We start from the raw sequence: 21,579 nt of genomic DNA, 5'->3' as shown, positions 1-21,579 counted from the left end.
ATTTCTTTGATTTCATGAATGAATGAATGCACGATGGGTTCCATTCATGAGATGATGGATTTGTCTTTGCCAACTGCAATGATGCAATCTACAACTGATGAACAGTGTTTCTACCCACCTTCACGTTTCTAACTTCTCTTTTCAGGTTCCGGAAGCTGTAATTTCCATGATGTCATATATGGGATGAGGACATTCTGTAAGTGGAACTATGAAAAGAGAGAACTTCGGCAGCAGACGAAAACACTGAAATTCTCCTTTTCAAGACCCAGAGTTCCAACGTTCCCTGGCTTAGCAGAGAGAAGAACCTGGGAAAATGTGGACAAATGTGAGTAGTCATGGCAAAAACATGGCTTTCGTGTGATTCCTTTTTGTCAATGCAACTCAAACTAATTCACCTGAAATAGTAATGTGAATGGCATTCTGTTCTACCCAGGTTTGCAACTAATATTTGAAATTAAAGTTAATTTTAGGCCACCATATTTGCCCTGCATATTAGTCAGGGTTCTCCAGAGAAACAGAACCCATAGGATATACATACCTATGTATATTAGAGAGATTTGTTTTAAGGAATTGGCTCATGCAATCGCGGGGACTGGCAACTATGAAATCCGTGGGGTAGACCAGCAGGCTGGAAACTCAGGCAAGATTTCTACATTATAATCTTGAGGCAAAATTCCTTCTTCTCTGGGAAACCTCAGGTTTATCTCTTAAAGCATCAACTGATTGGATGAAGCCCGCCCACGTTATCAAAGGTAATCTTCTTTACTTAAAGTCAACTGATTGTAAATGTTAATCATATCTACAAAATAGTGGCACAGAAACATCTAGACTAATGTTTGGCCAAACAACTGGGCACCATAGCCTAGCCAAGATCACATACCAAATTAATCATCACCCTGTCGAGTGAATTTTTTTAACATGGATTCACTGGTGCCCAGGGAGAAATTCTTTTCTACTCAGAATTCTCTGGTGAAGCGGCCTGCTGGGATGTAGGTGGAATATGCCACTTAATATAAATTGTGCCCAAGCAAGTCTGAAAGTTACACTCACTGAACTATGTAGAAGTTGATTGTCCAGGTTATGGATTAGCCAATTCTCCGATGTCTCTTTTCTCTTTCTGCCAGTCACCTTTAATCCATCGCACTGCCCTTCAGCCATTCCATAAGAAAATCAACTTGGCCTGAGTGGAGGTTAGGGCTTTCAAAATGTCTTATGGAAATTGAGTAGAAGACATGATATATAATTCATTTATTGCTTTACTTCTAAGGGAGGCAGGCAACATGGGAGAGTGTGTGGCTTTGGAATCAGGCAGACCTGAACTTATGTCCACACTCTACCCTTAGAATGACTGTGAGCCATTTACTTGACCCTTTTGAGTGAATCTCTGATTACACATTTATAAAATGGTGATAGAAGATTGCTTTGAGGATAAAATTTAACAAATGCATATAAAGTAGCTTGTGTTCAAAAGAAAAAGCTCAATTCTCTTATTTGACGAGATCCATAATCTGTTGCTGGTATCACAGAGATACGTAAACATCAACTACACACAAATTAAAAACACAAAACAGCCCACGGCAGTCCAGAGAGGGTCCTATTTAATTTGCAGAAGAAAGGTTGTAAGCTAACTATAAAGACAAATATCTTCTTTAAATATTATGAAAAGTAAAAGGAGGATTTCCCTGGAAGTCTTTAAAAACAAATTACATTGTCGTATTACTGGGATATTTTAAGGTAAAGTAATGACTTCTTAAAAATTCCCTCTCATGATAGGAATCCATGACAAAGGTCTGTCACAGGACTGGATAGTTCAGTGGCTTCAACCAAACCAAATTACTAATTCAAACTGGAAGGAGTTACCTTTATTTATGTGACCCCTCCAGGTCATTCAGCTCAAATGTTAATTTATTTACTGAATAGTGAAAGAAAAGGCCTCTTCTCATTTTTTATACCTACACAGCCATTTTGAATTTATGCATTTTCTGAAGTTACTAAACCGAGACAAAACCAGTGCAAAAAAAAAAAAAAAGCATTCTCTAAAGCAAGCCAGTGTTTGATTCCATTTGAGTCCCTGCTATAAACATTAGCACCGTGTTATTTCAAATGCATGCTGATTCTCAACTTTTGGTATTCTAGACCAGAAAACCAGACAGCTTCACCACCTGAAATCTTCGATTTGCTTTAGAATCATTTACACTCAGTTGGAGGGTCTTTTGAGATCATTGATTCTATGACTTCTGGGAGGTTGTTTCCAATCGTTGAACTGTAATTCAATATTCCATACAAATACACATACACAGAGAGAGAGATGTAGCTTCATACTAGACTAAGTAGAATTTCAATATTTACAAATTATTATCATTGTCTACTTACCTAATAAACCCAACCAAAAAACCAAACCCATTGCCAATGAGTCTATTCCAACTCACAGTGACCCTAACAGGACAAAGTAGAACTACCCTATAGGGTTTCCAGGTAGCAGCTGGTGGATCTGAACTGCCAACCTTTTGGTTAGCAACTAAGCTCTTAACCACTGTGCCACCAGGGCTCCTACCTAATAAAAAAAAAGGGGGGGGGGCATTTATTCCTTGTCTTCCATGCCTCCTAAGGATATATCCCTACTGTTCTTTTGGGGACAGTGTACTGGTTAAAAATATTGACCCTGACACCATACTAACTGATTTGAATTCCAACCCCTGACACTAACAAGTAGTATGATCTTGAACAAGTTATTTAACTTCTTTGTACTTCAGTTTCTTCATCTATAACATGGGGATGAGAATAGCACCTACCTCATGAGGTTGTCTTGAGGATTAAATGACTTAATATATACAAACAGATTTGAACTGTATTTGGCAGATAGTAAGCCCTCAATATACACTTCCAACCATACCCTGAATTCTATAGCACAAACGAAGTTAAGTCTGTGCAGCTAAAAGAAATTACTAAAGGGGGAATGTGGGAGAAACAGGAAAGGCCTGGTGAGAGAATGGGCTTGTGGGGATCGGGACCTAACTAGACTTGGTTGCCCTCTTGACCTTCTCTGAACTGTAATTTTCTGGCTCCAACAACAATGAAAATACCATGAGAGCATGGCTAGAAAAGCCCCTGGGAACCCTACGCTAAACCATTGATGTTGTTAGCTGCCTTGAAGTCAGCCCCTGATTCATGGTGACCTCATGAACAATAGAACAAAATGTTGCCTGGTCCTGAGCCATCCCTATGATCAGTCACAAAGCGGACCATTGTGATCTGCAAGCAGATCACCAGGCCTTTCTTCTTAGTCCTTCTTAGTCTGGAAGCTCTGCTGAAACCCTTTGAAGCATCATAGCAACACGCAAGCCTCCACTGATAGATGGGTGGTGACTGTGCTTGAAGTGCATTGGTGGGAATCAAACCCAGGTCTGCCTGCATGGAAGGCAAGAATTCTATCACTGATTCGCCACCGCTTTCATAATGCTAAATTCATAAATTCTGTTAAAAGTGGGCCCTTAGGGGGGAAAAAAAAGGACGTTTGCAAATAAAAACAAGCCCGGGGTAATTGTGCGAATATTATGAGGAACGGGTGGAGAGACCACGCTCACACCTGGAAGGGCACCTGAGTACTAGAGAGAGGCTGAACACCATGCAGCATTCCTCTGCATGAATCAGTGGTAGGCTGAAGGCAGCTAGCCCCAGGTCCCCAGAGACTATTGTGCCCGTTCCTTCCCAGTACCTTCACCTCGGGAGTATTTACACCACAGCAATCAGCAAAGGCTACAAATCAGGGCCGTTCTGCTTGTTTTGTTTAGTTTTCAGAGAGTTGGTTTTTAATCATTTACCAGCACACCACTGAGGATAATAAAAGTTTTGGCTCAGAGAAACTGAAAGACTGAGAAGAAATTTTTTTAAACTTTGCCAAAAATGTATTTGGCATTCTTCCTCTTTTTATTAGGGTAGGAAGCTGGCAGTTGGGCATGGTCCATTTTGGTTTATCGAAATGAAAAAAAAAGTCAAACTGAACTTGCTTCTCAGAGGGCCAAAAAGCGTTGAACAGTAGAAATTGAAAATTTTATTTTTCCCATCAAGTTTAAGTTCACTGCAGGTGCACAGAAAATGTCCACACTGTGCAAATACATCTCCCTCAGGCTTGTGATGAATGTCCTGAAAAATGGAGATGGCCAGACAATGAAGTAGGGTAATCCACATGCTTTTTTCTCACTCCTTAAAATATATATATATGTCTATAAGTTTGTCCTACTGTGGGGGCTTGTGTGTTGCTGTGATGCTGGAAGCTATGCCACCGGTACTCAGATACCAGCAGGGTCACCGATGGAGGACAAGTTTCAGCTGAGCTTCCAGACTAAGTCAGGCTAGGAAGAAGGACCCAGCAGTCTACTTCTGAAAAGCATTAGCCAGTGAAAAACTTGTGAATAGCAGTGGAACATTGTCTGATATAGTGCTAGAAGATGAGCCCCCCACGTTGGAAGGCACTCAAAAGATGACTGGGGAAGAGCTGCCTCTTCAAAGTAGAGTTGACTTTAATGACGTGGATGGAGTAAAGCTTTCGGGACCTTCATTTGCTGATGTGACACAATTCAAAACGAGAAGAAACAGCTGCAAACATCCATTAATAATCGGAACTTGGAATGTACGAAATATGAATCTAGGAAAATTGGAAATCATCAAAAATGAAATGGAACACATAAACATTGGTATCCTCAGCATTAGTGAGCTGAAATGGAGTGGTACTGGCCATTTTGAATTGGAAAATCATATAGTCTACTGTGCTGGGAATGACAACTTGAAGAGGAATGGTGTTGCATTTATTGTTAAAAAGAATGTTTCAAGATCTACACTGAAGTACAACACTGTCAGTGATAGGATAATATCCATACGCCTACAAGGAAGACCAGTTAATACGACTATTATTCAAATTTACACACCAACCACTAGGGCCAAAGATGAAGAAATAGAAGATTTTTATCAGCTGCTGCAGTCTGAAATTGATCAAACATGCAATCAAGATGCATTGATAATTACTGGCGATTAGAATGAAAAAGTTAGAAACAAAGAAGAAGGATCAGTAGTTGGAAAATATGGCGTTGGTGATAGAAACAATGCCGGAGATCGAATGATAGAATTTTGCAAGACCAACAACTTCTTCATTGCAAATACCTTCTTTCACCAACATAAACGGCAACTATACACATGGACCTCGCAAGATGGAACACACAGAAATCAAGCTGACTACATCTGTGGAAAGAGATGATGGAAAAGCTCAATATCATCAGTCAGAACAAGGCCAGGGGCCAACTGTGGAACAGACCATCAGTTGCTCATAAGCAAGTTCAAGCTGAAACTGAAGAAAATCAGAGCAAGTCCACGAGAGCCAAAATATGACCTTGAGTACATCCCACCTGAATTTAGAGACCATCTAAAGAATAGATTTGATGCATTGAACACTAGTGACCAAAGACCAGACAAGTTGTGGAATGACATCAAGGACATCATACGTGAAGAAAGCAAGAGGTCATTGAAAAGACAAGAAAGAAAAAAAAGACCAAGATGGATGTCAGAGAAGAGTCTGAAACTTGCTCTTGAACGTCAAGCAGCTAAAGCAAAAGGAAGAATTGCTGAAGTAAAAGAACTGAACAGGAGATTTCAAAGAGCGTCTCTAGAAGACAAAGTATTATGATGACATGTGCAAAGAGCTGGAGATGGAAAACCAAAAGAGAAGAACATGCTCGGCATTTCTCAAGCTGAAAGACCTGAAGAAAAAATTCTAGTCTCGAGTTGCAATAGTGAAGGATTCTATGGGGAAAATATTAAATGAAGGAGGAAGCATCAAAAGAAGATGGGAAGGAATACACATAGTCATTATACCAAAAAGAATTAGTCAATTTAGTTGATGTTCAACCATTTCAAGAGGTGCCATATGATCAAGAACCAATGGTACTGAAGGAAGAAGTCCAAGCTGCCCTGAAGGCATTGGTGAAAAACAAGGCTCCAGGAATTGGTGGAATATCAATTGAGATGTTTCAACAAACAGATGCAGTGCTGGAGGTGCTCACTCGCCTATGCCAAGAAATATGAAAGACAGCTTCCTGGCCAACTGACTAGAAGAGATCCATATTTATGCCTATTCCCAAGAAAGGTGATCCAACTGAATGTGGAAGTTATAGAACAATATCATTAATTTCACATGCAAGCAATATTTTGCTAAAGATCATTCAAAAATGGCTGCAGCAGTATATCGACAGGGAACTGCCAGAAATTCAGGCAGGTTTCAGAAGAGGACGTGGAACCAGGGATATCATTGCTGATGTCAGATGGATCCTGGCTGAAAGCAGAGAATACCAGAAGGGTGTTTTCCTGTATTTCATTGACTATGCAAAGGCATTCGACTGTGGATCATAACAAATTATGGATAACATTGCAAAGAATGGGAATTCCAGAACACTTAATTGTGCTCATGAGCAAACTTTACACAGATCAAGGGGCAGTTGTTCGGACAGAACAAGGGGATACTGATTGGTTTAAAGTCAGGAAAGGTGTGCGTCAGGGTTGTGTCCTTTCACCATACCTATTCAGTCTGTATACAGAGCAAATAATCTGAGAAGCTGAACTATATGAAGAAGAAGGGGGCATCAGGACTGGAGGAAGACTCATTAACAACCTGCGTTATGCAGATGACACAACCTTGCTTGCTGAAAGTGAAGAGGACTTGAAGCACTTACTAATGAAGATCAAAGACCACAGCCTTCAGTCTGGATTGCACCTCAACCTAAAGAAAACAAAAATCCTCACAACTGGACCAATGAGGAACATCATGATAAAAGGAGAAAAGACTGAAGTTGTCAAGGATTTCATTTTACTTGGATCCACAATCAACAGCCATGGAAGCAGCAGTCAAGAAATCAAAAGACCCATTGCATGGGACAAATCTGCTGCAAAGGACCTCTTTAAAGTGTTGAAAAGCAAAGATGTCACCTTGAAGACTAAGGTGCACCTGATCCAAGCCATGGTATTTTCAATTGCATCATATGCATGTGAAAGCTGGACAATGAATAAGGAAGACCAAAGAAGAATTGATGCCTTTGAATTGTGGTGTTGGTGAAGAATATTTTATATACCGTGGACTGCCAAAAGAATGAACAAATCTGTCTTGGCAGAAGTACAACCAGAATGCCCCTTAGAAGCAAGGATGGCAAGACTGCGTCTTACATTCTTTGGACATGTTGTCAGGAGGGATCAGTCCCTGGAGAAGGACATCATGCTTGGCAGAGTACAGGGTCAGCAGAAAAGAGGAAGACCCTCGGCGAGGTGGATTGACACAGTGGCTGCAACAATGAGCTCAAGCACAACAAGGATTCTAAGGATGGCTCAGGACCGGGCAGTGTTTCATTCTGTTGTGCATAGGGTCGCTATGAGTAGGAACTGACTCTACAGCACCTAACAACAACAACAAAATATGGTTATTCTGACATAATTTAAGGAATATGAAACTCTACCTGTTGAGAATTATCGCCTGACCTCATTATACCTAAACGACGATTTGAGCTGTTCAGATTTCCAGGTTGTTCCATAAGTGCAAAGATGCAAGAATAAGGACTGAAATGAAGAAGTACCTCTAGATTCAGCTAGACATGAGCATAATTTATCCACAAGGAGAACTTGATTCAATGACCTCACAGGCTGAGTTCCCAGACGAGCAAACTCTGAGATGGAGATACACACTCAGGAGGTTTACCATGAGAGAGCTGAGGAACAACTATGAGGCAGGAAAGGAAGGAGGATTAGGTAGAAGGAGAGGTTGGACTGCAATTTAGTCACAAAAAGTCCCCAGCTGATCCCACAGGGCCCTCTGGAGTTGGGATGCCCTTCAGAGTTGTCCAAACTGGAAGGAAGGGGTCTGGGCCCTTTTACAGCTAGTTGGAGCAGCCATCAGATATGGGTGCCCTGGAAGGAGGCATAACTTGTGTGAGGAGAGGATTCAGATGTGAGCTGCCGCTTGTCAACCCGTCAGTAACTGACAGAAGGATTGCTCAGTCCTGAAGTGGGAGTGCCCGCAATGTCCACCACAAATACGAAGTTTGCTTTCTCCTAGTGACTGGAAGCACCTACCATTATCTCCTTAAGAAATTTCTCATAATTTCTCTCAGTAGATCAAAGAGTATCTTAGTTTCCTAGTGCTGCTGTAACACAAATACCACAAGTGGATGGCTTTAAAGAATAGAAATATATTTCCTCACAGTTCTGAAGGCTTAAAGCCCAAATCAGGATCTCAACTGTGTTCATTCCTTCCTTGTTGGTAGCCCCAGCCATTCCCTGGTTTTTGGCTTCTAAAAGATCTTCATATGGCATCTGTCTTCCCCTATGCGTGTCTCTGTGTCTATTCTGAATAGGTTTATGATCCACCCTACACTGTTATGACCTTAACTGATTGATTGGTTACATTACACTAGAGTACATTATGGAGGATGATTACATTACAGTAGATGTAAAGTAATCATATTACATTGCAGAAGGTAATCTGCTGTACCCAAGACCAACTAATCTAATCATGGCACCAATTAGACCAGTGTTTAGGCAAAAAACTGGAAGCCAAAGCCTAGCCAAACTGACTCATAAAATTAATTATCACAATGGGCAACTTATTATTAACCCTAAAACATTTGGCCCAATTCTGGGCACATAGAAAATGCTCAGTAGGATGGTTAGCGAGCATGGCTTTCTGGGAAAAGTGTGCACTTTGCAGTAAAATAGATCTGGATTCAAATCTCTGCCTTGTTGTTTAGTAATATTTCTTAGCCTCTCTGAACCTCTAATTTCTTGTAATGATTAAGGTTGCATGTCAACTTGGCTAGACCATGATTCTCAGGTGTTTAGCAGATATTATGCAGTCATCCTCCATTTTGTGATCTGATGTGCGTAGCCAATCAGTCAAAAGGGGAGGTTCACTGGGGGTGTGGTCTGCATCTAATATATATGGATGTTCTGGCATAGCTCACCCTCTCTGGATCCTGCATCCAACTTGTCTTCCTGGGACCTCCAGCTTCTGGGATGTGATTCAGCAGCCTGTCACCCAACCTGCAGGTTTGGGGATTCACCATTTCACGCAATCCTGTGAGCCAGCAGCCTGCAGTTTGACTTGCTGATTTTGGGTTCGTCAGCCCCTGTAACCATGTGAGTCAGGAGAGCTTCCAGCCCAATGCCTGACCCACGAATTTGGGACTTGCCAGCCTCCACAACCGCATCAACCATTCTCTTGAAATAAATCTCTCTCTATATATTTTATACAAGATTCGCTGCTTTTGCTCCTCCAGAGAACCCAGCCTTAGACATTCCTCCTCTGCAAAATGTATATAATAATAATACCCACTTTGTCAGACTGCTGCAAAATTTAGATAATAGACACAGTTGTTATGGGTTGAATCATGTTCTCCAAAAAGCTATGCTGAAGTCCTAACCCCTGTACCTGTGAATGTGACCTTGTTTGGAAATGGGGTCTTTGAAGACAGCATCTGGTAACATGAGGTGGTACTGGAGTAGGGTGGGTCTGAATCCATTCTGAGTGGTGCCCTCATAAAAACAGGAGAAGAAACACAGAGACAGAGGAAAACAGAGGTGGAGATTGGAGTTACGCTGCAGCTGTATGCTGAGAAAGGCCTGGAACCAGAAGGCAGGAGAGACAAAGAAGAATCTTCCTAGGGGTTTTGTAGAGAGCGTAGCCCTGCCAACACCCTGAACTCAGACATGTAGCCTCCACAACTGTGAGACAATAAATTTTGTCATTTGAAGCCACCCACTCTGTGGTACTTTGTTATAAATGTCTAGGGCAATGCTTGACGCAAAGAAGGCAGCCGAGAGCATTAGTTCCTTTTCCTTTCGTTCAGCAAATATGTTATAGCCAGTGACTGATTCAAAACCAAGAATAGAGGTTTCGTGTCCTAACTTGAAGGAGAGAGTGTTACTCAAATTCTGCTGTGATCAGAGTCACCTGTAAAGACTGTTAAACTATGAATTCCTGGACCCCATTCTCTATGAATCTAAATCAGGGGTCTGGTCCCTGGGCGGCACACATGGTTTGCACTTGGCTACTAACTTTAAGGTTGGCAGTTTAAACCCACCCAGTGGCACCACAGGAGACAAGCCTAGTGATCTGCTTTCATAAAGATTACAGCCAAGAAAACCGGATGGAGCAAGTCTACTCTGTAAAGCATGGGATTGCCATCAATCAGAATCAACTCATCGGCAACAGGTTTTTTTTGGTTTGGTTTGGTTTTTAGGGTGGAGCCCAGGAATATATAATTTTAGCAAGCTCCATAGGTTGTTCAGAGGCCCAGAAAGTCTTGAGATCCACTGTTCGAGGCTGAGGCCCTTCCCTGTGGATGCTGATTGCAGTCAGAACACTTCTCACAGCAGAGCCCAAGGAGTCCGTGCTTAGAAGGTGCCTGGGATGTTTCCACTGCCCTCGTTGTCATTAGTCTGTCAATGTGGATACACACAACTTCACAAAGACCTCTCAACCTCACATAATAACTGTTTATTCCCAAACTAAAACATGTATAACTCACATCAGTTCTACAATTAAACCAATTCTCCTTTTCGAGATGTCCTTTTATCGAGGTATAAATCACTGCTAAAAGGTAATTCCATGCAGATGGGAAATCTATTGGGGGTGCAGATCCCTGGGCTTGTCTGGAAATGAGAAGGACATTTGGAGGTGAGATGTCCTGCAGGCGCGCGAGTCTCTGGGCCCATGAAGAGGCATGTCTGGATGGACATTTAACTTTCCCATTTATAAGTCAAGTCAAATTCAGCTCCCTTGGATGTTATTGCTGAGAGCTTCCTGTGTTTGATTACGGATCACAAAGCCCAGTAGCCCTTCAGAAATTGCACTGTCGAAAAGAACACTGACCAAGGCCCAGAAAGTAAACAGGAGCTGGAATGCAGAAAATGACCCTTGAGCGCGGATGGGCCTCACATCCCCACCAGACACCTTCCCTGATTTAACACAGGCTCTGAGGGTTTCTGAACATCTTCTGTGGCTTTTTTTTCCCCACAGAAAGGCTTCATTTATTCTAAACTATGAAGCTTCAGGGCTTTCTTGAAAATGGTACTTGCGCTCAGTAAAAACAAGTCAAGATGAAAATGCTGTTGTTGGGAATTCATTCTGCAAAAGGATGAAAGTAAGAACAGGAAAGCAACAGCGAATTTTCTCCAGCTCATTGGTAGCCACCCAGACCTGATCGTTTTCCATATGACAAAAAAATTCTGGAAAAAGCACAACAGAAATACCACAATCACTAAGAAGCCTACGTTGACCCCACACTGGTCATCCCCACAAAGTGCCGGGGTTGCTGAGCCCTTTTGCCCTTAGATTTATGTTGCTAATAAAAAGACCAACTCTGAGTCCTCTTCTCATTTTCCCACAATTTGCCTTTATTCTTCTCCGAAAAATATTTTCCCAGGGCTGACCAACTTGTTGTAAGACACACAGACTCAAAATGACACTAAAAGGAACCACGCAACCCTCTACTTTAAGTCTGTTCGGCGTCCACTCGGTCTTTTCACGGCTCATTTAGAGAAGCACCTTTCAGTCTGCTATCCAGTTAAACAGCATCCCAGTTTACACCTAGTACTTCTGGCTCATTTGTAAATCTCTTTCTACTTTGCCTTTCTTTCTCAGTACCTGTTGCCATCAAGTCAGTTCAGACTCATGGTGACCCCATGTGTGTCAGAGTAGAACTGTTCTCCATAGCGTTTTCTCTGGCTGATTTTTCAGACATAGCTTGCCAGGTCTGTCTTCTGAGGCACTTCTGGGTGGACTCGAACCTCCAACATTTCAGTTAACAGCTGCATGCATTAATCATTTGTATCACCAAGGGACTCCCACCATTCTTTAGAGACATGAAGCTTTAGAGCTGGAGGAGCATATTACTCGGCTAAGCTGCAGCAATGAGTAAAATCTAAAATCTCAGTGGCTCAGCACAATGCAGTTTAGTTCTCTCTCAGGTTAACCGTCTAACAGCTCTCCTGAACCGGTGTCTCGGGGGTCTGGGCTCCTCCACATTGGCTCAACTATCTGAGGGTGCTTTGCTCCCAGAGGTATAGATGACGAAGAGAGAAGACACAGGACATTTTGGAGAGCAGGCCTAAAAAGTGGAGGAAATCACTTCTACAGCTTTTTCCTGGCCAGAACTCACTCACAATGCTCAACCTAAACCCAAAGGCAGCTAAGAAATACTGAGAAATGCACGGGTGCTAATCATATCTGCCTCAGAGAGGCCTTAGATGGCCCTTTTTGCGACCTCTTCTTTTGCTGGAGGCAGCCAAGACCCAGAGAATGTAAGTGACTTGCCCAAGGACACACAGCTGATCAGTAGCAGAGCTCCATTCAGGGCTTGGAATGGGCCTCTTGCCTGTTCCTGATAATTCAATTCACAGACAAAAGGGCTCATAGAACCCAAGGTGCCCTGGAGTAGTGTTTCCAGCCCTTTCTATCCAGGACTCCAGGATGAGGAGGACTGTGGTCACCCTGCTCCAAAAGCCACAGCGCCAGCACACTGCCTCTCAGTCTGAGAGCTGGACAGATGATGGTTTCAAGGAGCAAGGACCACTGGCAAACCCTAATTACAGAAAATGCTTCTTGGCTCCTAAGGGATCTAATATTACCATGGGAAAGTCAAGAAAAATAGAAATGGAATGCTTTATTCTGAGGCCAAACGTCACCTATTAAGGCTTGTGTTTTGTGCTTGATTCTGTCAAGATAGTTTAGAGCATGGAGACAGAGTTTATAAGGAGAGCAGTTCTCAGTGGTGTCAGCGTGGGCTGCAGCCATCGCATTGGCTCATGGAAAATACATCTAGAAATGCTGTCCTCCTCACGGTTCAGATCAAATGTGAGAAGAAGCAGGAGCTTCCGGAATAGCCAATAAAGAATGAGGAAGCGGGCTCAGGCAAGCACAGTCTCCTGGACAGGTCCAAGGCTGCCTGGAGAGCAGCACCTCCCCAGCGGGGAAAACACCTGTGGAAAATCCAACTTGTCTTTGCCATGCCTGCTAGCCATCATCTACCTCAGGGGTTATTCGGCAATCAGTTACATCAAAAACCCATTGCCATCAAGTAGATTGCAACTCATAGCGACCCTATAGGACAGAGTAGAACTGCCTCATAGGGTTTCCAAGGAGCTAGCTGGTGGATATGAACTGCCGACCTTTTGGTTAGCAGCTGACCTTTAACCACTGCACCACCAGGGCTCCAGTTAGTTACAAACCTATTTTTAAAATTATGACTTTATCATCAAAGAGGTTATGTATCTGAAAATTTTTTTTTGTCTGAATTTTAAATTTTTCATCTGAAAATCTGGTGTTACTAGTTAAAGGCTGTATGTTCTCTCAGTTTTAAGGACCTTGGACAAATTATTTATCATTCTGATGCCTCCCTCTCCCCCTACCATAGCTGCTAGGGAGGTGTTATAGATTGATTTGTGTCTGCCTAAAATATGTTGTGGTCCTAATCCTGGTACCTGTGAAAGTGGCTTTTTTTGGAAATAGGGTCTTTGAAGATATCAGTTACGTTAAAGTGAGGCCACACTGGAGTAGGGTAGGTTCTCGTACAATATGACTGGTGGCCTTATATAGAAGGAGGACAGAGACACACAGAGGGAAGATGGCCATGTGCAAACAAAAGCAGAGATTGCAGTGACGCACAGCTGCAAGCGAAGGAGCACCTGTGGTGACCAGAAGCTGGGAGAGGCAATCAGGGATCTTCCTTAGAGCCTCAGAGAGAAATGGTCCTGCCAACTCACTGATTTGGACTTCTGCCCTCTAGAACTGCGAGAGAATACATTTCTGTTGTTAGGTGACACTTTGTTACGACAGTTCTGGGAAACTAACAAAGGAGGGAAAAGAAAAATACCTTCCACTTGGCTGGAAAGCATGGTGCTGATTTAACAAAATGTTTCTTTACCACATAAACTCACATAGCCATAATAACAGAAAACAGGTGTCTAGCAGTACCAGAAGGAGCCCTGGTGGCGCAGTTGTTAAAGTGCTTGGCAGCTAACCGAAAGGTCAGCGGTTCGAACCCACCAGCCCCTCCGTGGGAGAAAGATGTGGCAGTCTGCTTCCATAAAGATTTGCAAGCTTGGAAACCTTGTGGGGCAGGTCTACTCTGTCCTACAGGGTTGCTGAGTCGGAATCGACTTGATGGCAGTGGGTTGGGTTTAGGAGTACCAGAATTATATTATTTACTTGGCTGCCTTTTGCCAAAATACAATGACATTTCTTAGATTATACAGATCAGCTATAAAAAATGATCAAACTACAGAATTCAATTAAATGTAACTTTTTTTTCAACCTTTCTATCTCATTACCTTCTTTCCACGCTAACTGCTCTCCTTGTTTTAAAATGTTTTATCCTTGTGAGTTGGGGAAATACTGTGCCCATTTTATTAATAGCAAGATGAATGGATTTGCTGAATCACAGGTTAATCTCTGAAAAAGCCTGGACTTCAATCAACGATCATTGATTTAAGGGGAGAAGGGCAGAAGGCAGTCCAGTTAGGCATCTCCAAAGAACTTGGAAGTAGGTAGCTTTCAGAGTTAAAATACTAAAATTCATACAGAAAATACTTACAAATTGGTAAAACAAAATGAACATGTAACTAGCTAGTAGTGGAGGTAAACAAAGATGCCATCTATCTGTATATAAAAGAGAAAGATGTGGGAGCCCCTCAGCCTTCAGCATCACTGATCCAGGAGCGCAGTGATGAGGAGGCTGTGTATCTGATTGCAAGGTGGTGAGCAGGAGGCTGAGTGACAGCATCATATCCTGTTCGAATGAAGGCTATGTGAACTGAAGGAGTTGGTCAGACAAGGAAGCAGTGAAAAGAGAGAGTCAGAGGGTTGTAGAGGCCCTCTGGATGACAGAACCCATCAACAAGCAGCCATCTAGTGAAGGCTGAGTCCTGACAGAGTTGACCAAAGCATTATGGTTCCCTTGGTAAGACCATCCCTATGGTGGTCCAGAGTCCCTCAAACCATTGTCAGCAAGGTTTTAAGTTAAGAACTGTTGTTCTAATTCTGTGGACACCAAGCAATCTTGTGATAATTTGGCTACTCATGTAGTGAACCTATTGGTAGAGCTGCCTCAAAGCATTCTGGTCTACTTGTCAGGTGTATTTTTCATTTTTAGTTAATATAATTATATCTGCTACTGTGAGCTGCTTCCAACTTAAACATGCCAACAAAATCACTTTTATGCGCCTAACAGACCTTAACCAATCAGTTGCTGTCTAGTTGACTCCTACTCATGGCGACCTCACGTACCTCAGAGTAGAACTGTGCATGATTGGATTTTCAATGGCTGATTTTTTGGAAGTAGATCGCCAGGCCTTTCTTCCGAGGTACCTCTGAGTGGACCCGAATATCCAACCTTTCGATTAGCAGTAGACACACTTACCATTTGCAACACCCAAGGACTCCAACAGACTTTCCCAAAACCAAGTCAAATGCATTGCCATCGAGTCGATTCCACCTCATAGTGACCCTATAGGACTCTATAGGATAGAGCTGCCCCACAGGGTTTCCAAGGTTGTGACCTTTGTGAAAGCAGACTGCCACATCCTTCTCCCATAGAGTGGCTGGTGGATTTGAACCACCGACCCTCCAGGTAGCAGCCATGTGCTTAACCACTACGCCATAGGATTCTTCCCAGTAGACTTTTTAGGTCATGGTACATTCTTCAAGGTAAATACCACATTATGGGCTCCACCTGGGCAAACAGCAAATGTTGCCCCAGCAGCACCTCAGGCCTCACTCTACGCCCCTTTTGAATTGCATCTGAATAAGTCCCGTGAAATTCTGACTGAACTGTATATAGAGTCAATACCAGAATATTGTAATAACATGACTGCTTTTAGTGATCTGACAAAACATTGCCATTTTGTAAATCAGAAGCAGGCTGCAAGCTGAAGGGATGGAAGCAGCGTAAACCATTTTCACAGGCCACGTGCTGATTTTCAATTGCGTCTGGGAAGCAGCCACAGATAGTTTCATCAAAGATACCAACATAGTTGACAGAGTAATGTTTTCCAGGCTTTTTCACACCTTCTCCAGTTGCAGTAATTGTTAGGTGGTAAGTACCGTGACAGCTCATTATGAAATTCCGCTTCCAGAAGCCGAAAGGTTAAGTAGCATCTCTCACCTTCTAGGCGATAGGTTAGCATCTTACTCTTGCCCTTTCTCTGCCCTTTATCCCCCAACTCTGTCTGAAATCTTGTGCCCTTGCGGCATTAGATTTCACACAAAACCTGGTGACGTGAAAATAAATTCAGAAGAATCTACTCTAGAACTTCCGGTAGAAATGCAAAAGACAGTGCATAGAGGGATGTAGATAAAGCAGTTGAAGAATACAGCCTAAAAACTCAAGAGCACTATCCCCACTCTCCTTGAGTTTTTGTTGTGCGTGTATATGTGCACACACACACGTGTGTACACTCTAATTCCCTCGCGCCAGCTTATTGAACAGGTACAAACCTACAAGCAAATGTCTATAGATGTTAACTAGTTGGTTTTTAAAATAGCTTTATTAAAATAGCTTAAACAATAAGAATATTTATTATGTCATACAATGTAACCCTGGAAGAATAGCACCTCAAAGATTGGTTAATTCATTGGCTCAAAGATGTCATCAAGTACCAAGATTCCTTCATTTTTGGGTTCTGCTATCCTCATGATAGCAAAATGGCTGCTGCAGCTTCAGACGTCACATCCTTTCACACCGATGTCCAGGGGTGGAATAAAGCAAAGGCCCTTTAGTGCGTCTCTTTAAGAATGATGAAATCTTACCAGAATCCACTCTGCAGAATTCCCTTCTGCCTCAGTCAGAATTGTGTTCCATACCCATACCTAACCCAGTCACTTACTGGGGCTGGGGAACAGCCCACAGTCTTTGAAGGCCATTCTGAGGAGGGTAAAAAAAGTCAGAGCTCTCTCAGAGAGAAAGAGGGTTGAGGGGTGTATCTTGGGCTCATGAGAATGACCAACACCATCTGCAACACATTTCCTCCACAGCAATGACACAAATATAGGAACTTTTGAATGAATATTTGTTATCTCTCAGCCAAGAAGAAAAGTTTTTTCTCCCCAGGCTAGTGTTTGAGTGACTATTGAAGCACTCACCTATGCCTACCACACTATCGTAGAATCTGAGGGTTAGAGGAGGCCTTGAAAATCCATGAATCCTTGATAAAATCCCCAAGGCTTTGTGAATTAGTAAAGGTCCCAATGAGAAATATATGACATACTCAAATTACTCTAACGGGAACACAGAGAATTTGATGATAAGACTAGCTATAAGTGTGGACACAGCATAGTGAAACCATGAGAGAGCTCAGGAGCCAGGGCTCCCTTACCACATCTAGGTCTGAAAAGATGAGGAGAGGGAATAGTTACAACCAGGAGACAGAGGGTTCTGAAAAGCAGGTGGCCCAACAGGGGCTGAGACCTTTGGTTAAGGGGCAAAGCCAGCCTGTAGTGACCTCACAGTGGTGGGGAACCTGAGGAATAAATGCCCTGATCTCACCTTCTTTCTCCTTCCCACTGGAAGCCAGAGAACAAGGAAGCTGGAGTCCCAGACACAGAGCAGGAGAGAGAAAGGTAGAGAGGGTTTTGGAAAAGTGACTAAAAGATACCTAGCCTGCCCAATAAAGCAGAGACCACTCACTTTACAATGGGACAACCTGATTGCTGGAAAGTTCCCAGCCAACCCAGGGCCCCATATGTGACAGGTAACATTGCCCATTCCCGTGACAACCCTTCAGATACACATCTCACAGCCAAGCGCTAAAGAAAAGTGCAAGGGTAAAAGTCACTGAGACTTTAGTTGAGTGGCTTGACCCAAGAGTCCAGTAGAGATTGAAGGTTAAGGTCCCTGTGTTTCTTTCCTTAAGCACCATGGTTTTCAGCTGGGGGTGATTTTGCTCACCAGCACACGTTGGTCATGCCTGGAGGCATGTTTGGTGCTCACTGACTTTGGGGGAGGGTGTTACTGACATCTAGGCAGTAGAGTCCCAGGATGTTGCTAAACATCTTCCAATGCACAGAACAAGAAATTATCCAACTAAAATGTCAATAATGCCAAGGTCGTGTGTGTCTAGCGCAACCATAGCAGAAGCTGCCCTGAGCCTATATAAGGCCACCTCTGTAAGTTTTCCTAGGAGCCACACCCCTAACTACCCCTGTGTGAAAAAAAGAACCCAATTGTCATCAAGTCCATTCCAACTCATGGTGACCCTATATATGTCAGAGTAGAATTACGCTCCATAGGGTTTTCAATGGCTGGTTTTTTGGAAGTAGATCACCAGATCTTTCTTTCAAAGCACCTCTAGGTGGACTTGAACCTCCAGCCTTTTGGTTAGCAGCTTATCATGTTATCTGCACCACCCAGGGACCACCTCCTGTGTATCAGGCTGAAATCCTCATTTTCAGGGTGAACTAATAAAAGACAGTGCTGGGGCGCTGTGACGACAAGGAGGGAAGGAGTACGCAGGGGCAAGATGGGTGAGAGAAGAGGGGCTCTTTGCTTGAGTTTGGAGGGGCTGTTGTTGAATGGCCTACTGGTCACCGCCCTTGCTTTGAGCTAATTGTGGGACACAAGAGTGCTACTGGCCAGTCAGTGGACAAGGGCCAGCCCCGCTCTACAGACACGGGCCATCACCACATCACACCGTCAGCTCCTCGCAAGCAAGCATGTAAACAGAGAGACCAGCCATGAGAAACATCAGAAAGGAATTAGTGTTGTTTGGTCTGCTGTCAGAAACAGATTGTTGGAATATTCGAGCCCCAGTCCGAAAGGAACAACTAACAATAACAACTAAAAGACTGCATCCCACAGTCAGATCCACGGAGCCTCCTTTTTCCTTGTGCCCCAATCGCTTCCAAGAGAACAAGACACTGTCCCCATCATGAGTTTTCCCACAGCGTGGTATGCTCCTGCGTTTGTCCATTCACCTGTGTGAGGACCACGAAGTATAACAATGTCATCTTATTATTACTATGTTTTTTTTATTGTACTTTAGATGAAGGTTTACAGAATGAACTAGTTTCTCGTTAAACAGTTAGTACACATATTGTTTTATGACATTGGTTAACAACCCCACAACATGTCAACACTCTCCCTTCTTAACCCTGGGTTTCCTATTACCAGCTTTCCTGTCCCCTCCTGCCTTCTAGTCCTTGCCCCAGGGCTGGTGTACCCCTTTAATCTCATTTTCTTTTATGGGCCTGTTTAATCTTGGGATGAGGGGTGAACCTCAGGAGTGACTTCATTACTGAGCTGAAAGAGTGTCCATGGACCATACTCTCAGGGCTTCTCCAGTCTCTGTCAGGCCAGCAAGACTGGTCTTCCTTTTTGAATTAGAATTTTGTTCTGCATTTTTCTCCAGCTCTGTCCGGGACCCTCTACTGTGATCCCTGTCAGAGCGATTAGTGGTGGTAGCAGGGCACCATCTAGTTGTGCTGGACTTAGCCTGGTGGAGACCGTAGGAGATATGGTCCATTAGTCCTTTGGACTAACCTTTCTCTTGCATCTTTAGTTTTCATCATTCTTTCTTGCTCCTGAAGGGGTGAGACCAGTGGAGTATCTTAGATGTCTGCTTATAGGCTTTTAAGACCCAAAGTAGAATGTAGAGCATTTTCTTTATAAACTATGTTATGCCAATTGAGCTAGATGTTCCCCGAGACCATGGTCCCCACAGCCCTCGGCCCAGCACCAGTCCCTCAGGGAGTTTGGATGTGTCTATGGAGCTTCCGTGACCTTGCCTTGTACAAGTTGTGCTGGCTTCCCCAGTATTAACAATGTCATCTTAATCAGGAATCTAGGGCAGGCGAGCTCAGTTTCAGCTACAGGCCGGCAGGTGTGATTATTTGGTAAACATTTCTTGTCATTTGCAATTTCTCATTGGTTGGGCACCTACAGATCAATAGGGAATATTGTCTTTTAAGTGAATTTTCCAGATACCTGAAGTTGACCCTATTTAAGCATAAAACTTGATAATGTAAGCTTTTGGAGTAAAAACCTTTCTAAAAGATATGCATTTCCTTTGTTTCAATCAACAAAGTATACTGACAGTAATTCCACCTTTTTTTCAGTGACAGGGAACAATGAGTATAATGTAATAATAAGATGCCCTCAGATTTTTTTTTTAAAGGACCTACAGGGCAGTTTGAAGTCCTGTGTGGCACAAACTGTTAAGTGCTTGATGGTTAACTGAAAGATTGGCAGTTAGAACCCACCCAGACGTGCCTTGGAAGAAAGACCTAGTAAACTGCTTTCAAAAGGTCACAGCCTTGAAAACCCTATGGAGTAGTTCTACTCTGTACACATAGGGTTGCCATAAGTCAGAATCAGCTCGACAGCAACTTTTTTTTCTTTTTATGGGGCAGTTCACCTACGCATTTTGGTTCGTGTGCAAACTCTCCACGGCTTTTTTTTTTTTAAATCACCTTTTTGTGTAGCTGTTACCTATTACTCTTCACTTGTGCCACCAGGCCTGTCTACTACACCCCTGTCTTCTGTTAATTGCTGCCATGGGCTAGTACAGCGGTGCTCAACTGTGGCAGTACACTGAAATCACCAGTGGGCTTAAAAACATCAGGGCCTGTGTCCTGTCTCCAGAGGTCTATTCTCATCAGGTCTGGCATATGACCTCGGCATAGGGATATTGTGAAAACTCCCGGTGATTCTGTTGTGCAGCCAAGGTTGAGAGCTATTGGGATTGGAAACCAGGTCTCCAGATACCTGAAGATCACCCACTGAAGCATGAACTTTAATAAAGTAACCTTAGGGGTGAAACGGAGTCCCTGGGTGGTACAGACAGTTAACACGCTCAGCTGCTAATGAAAGGTTTGGGGTCTGATCCACTCAGGGGTGCTGTGGAAGAAAGGCCTGAAGATTTACTTCTGAAAAATCACCCACTCAAAACGTTATAGAGTACTGTTCTACTCTAATATACAAGGGGTCACCATGAGTCGGAGTCGACTCAACAGCAACTATTTTGTTTTTGTGTGTGGGGATAGAGTTGAAAAGTTTTCTAAAGTGTGTTCATTTCCTTTGTATAAGAAATGCTAGCAGGATATAAAATCCTATTAGAACGGGGCATAACATGAGAGTAAATGTGATCTGGGAAATTTTCCAAAGAATGAACTTTAGTATACGAAGCTATTTGGCTCGTATTTTAGAGCTCATTGGGTCATAACTTCTCATTCTTAGCTGTGCTCTTCGGAAGTGACCTCAAGCTAAGAGAGGTAGGATGGATCAGTGGTTAGGTGCTCAGAGTCCACCTAGGGTCAGCTTTGGCTCTGCCCCTTATTACTGGGTGACTGGGCAAGTTTCTAACCTTCCTGTACCTCAGCCTCATCAGTAAGCTGTGGGTAGGTGTTGGAAGGATTGATGAGTTAGTGCACACGGAGGACTTTCTGATTTGGGCCTGGCACATAACACTTGATAACATTAGCACTATCAGTTTAGGTCCTGGTGGGAAACAGAAGTTACTTCAGATGGCCAAGGTGGTAGACAGAGGGTGTGGGCA

At 43.1% G+C, this 21,579-nt stretch overlaps 1 protein-coding gene across 4 annotated transcripts in view; it reads left to right on the top strand.

The window, feature by feature from the left end:
• The window catches only part of NEDD9 (neural precursor cell expressed, developmentally down-regulated 9), a 217,950-nt gene that overhangs the window by 90,260 nt on the left and 106,111 nt on the right, over window positions 1–21,579 (top strand). For all 4 annotated transcript variants that reach the window (XM_023555819.2, XM_064280671.1, XM_023555818.2 and 1 more), the window contains one exon: window positions 146–325. In XM_023555819.2, the coding sequence (XP_023411587.1) occupies window positions 314–325 (12 nt within the window). In that variant the 5' untranslated portion in view covers window positions 146–313. The remainder of the gene's footprint in view (window positions 1–145; window positions 326–21,579) is intronic.

This window comes from Loxodonta africana, chromosome 1 (genome assembly GCF_030014295.1).
Source record: "Loxodonta africana isolate mLoxAfr1 chromosome 1, mLoxAfr1.hap2, whole genome shotgun sequence".
NCBI classification, from domain to species: domain Eukaryota; kingdom Metazoa; phylum Chordata; class Mammalia; order Proboscidea; family Elephantidae; genus Loxodonta; species Loxodonta africana.
Note: the sequence above shows the minus strand (reverse complement) of the source record. Positions and strands in the feature narration are given on the sequence as shown.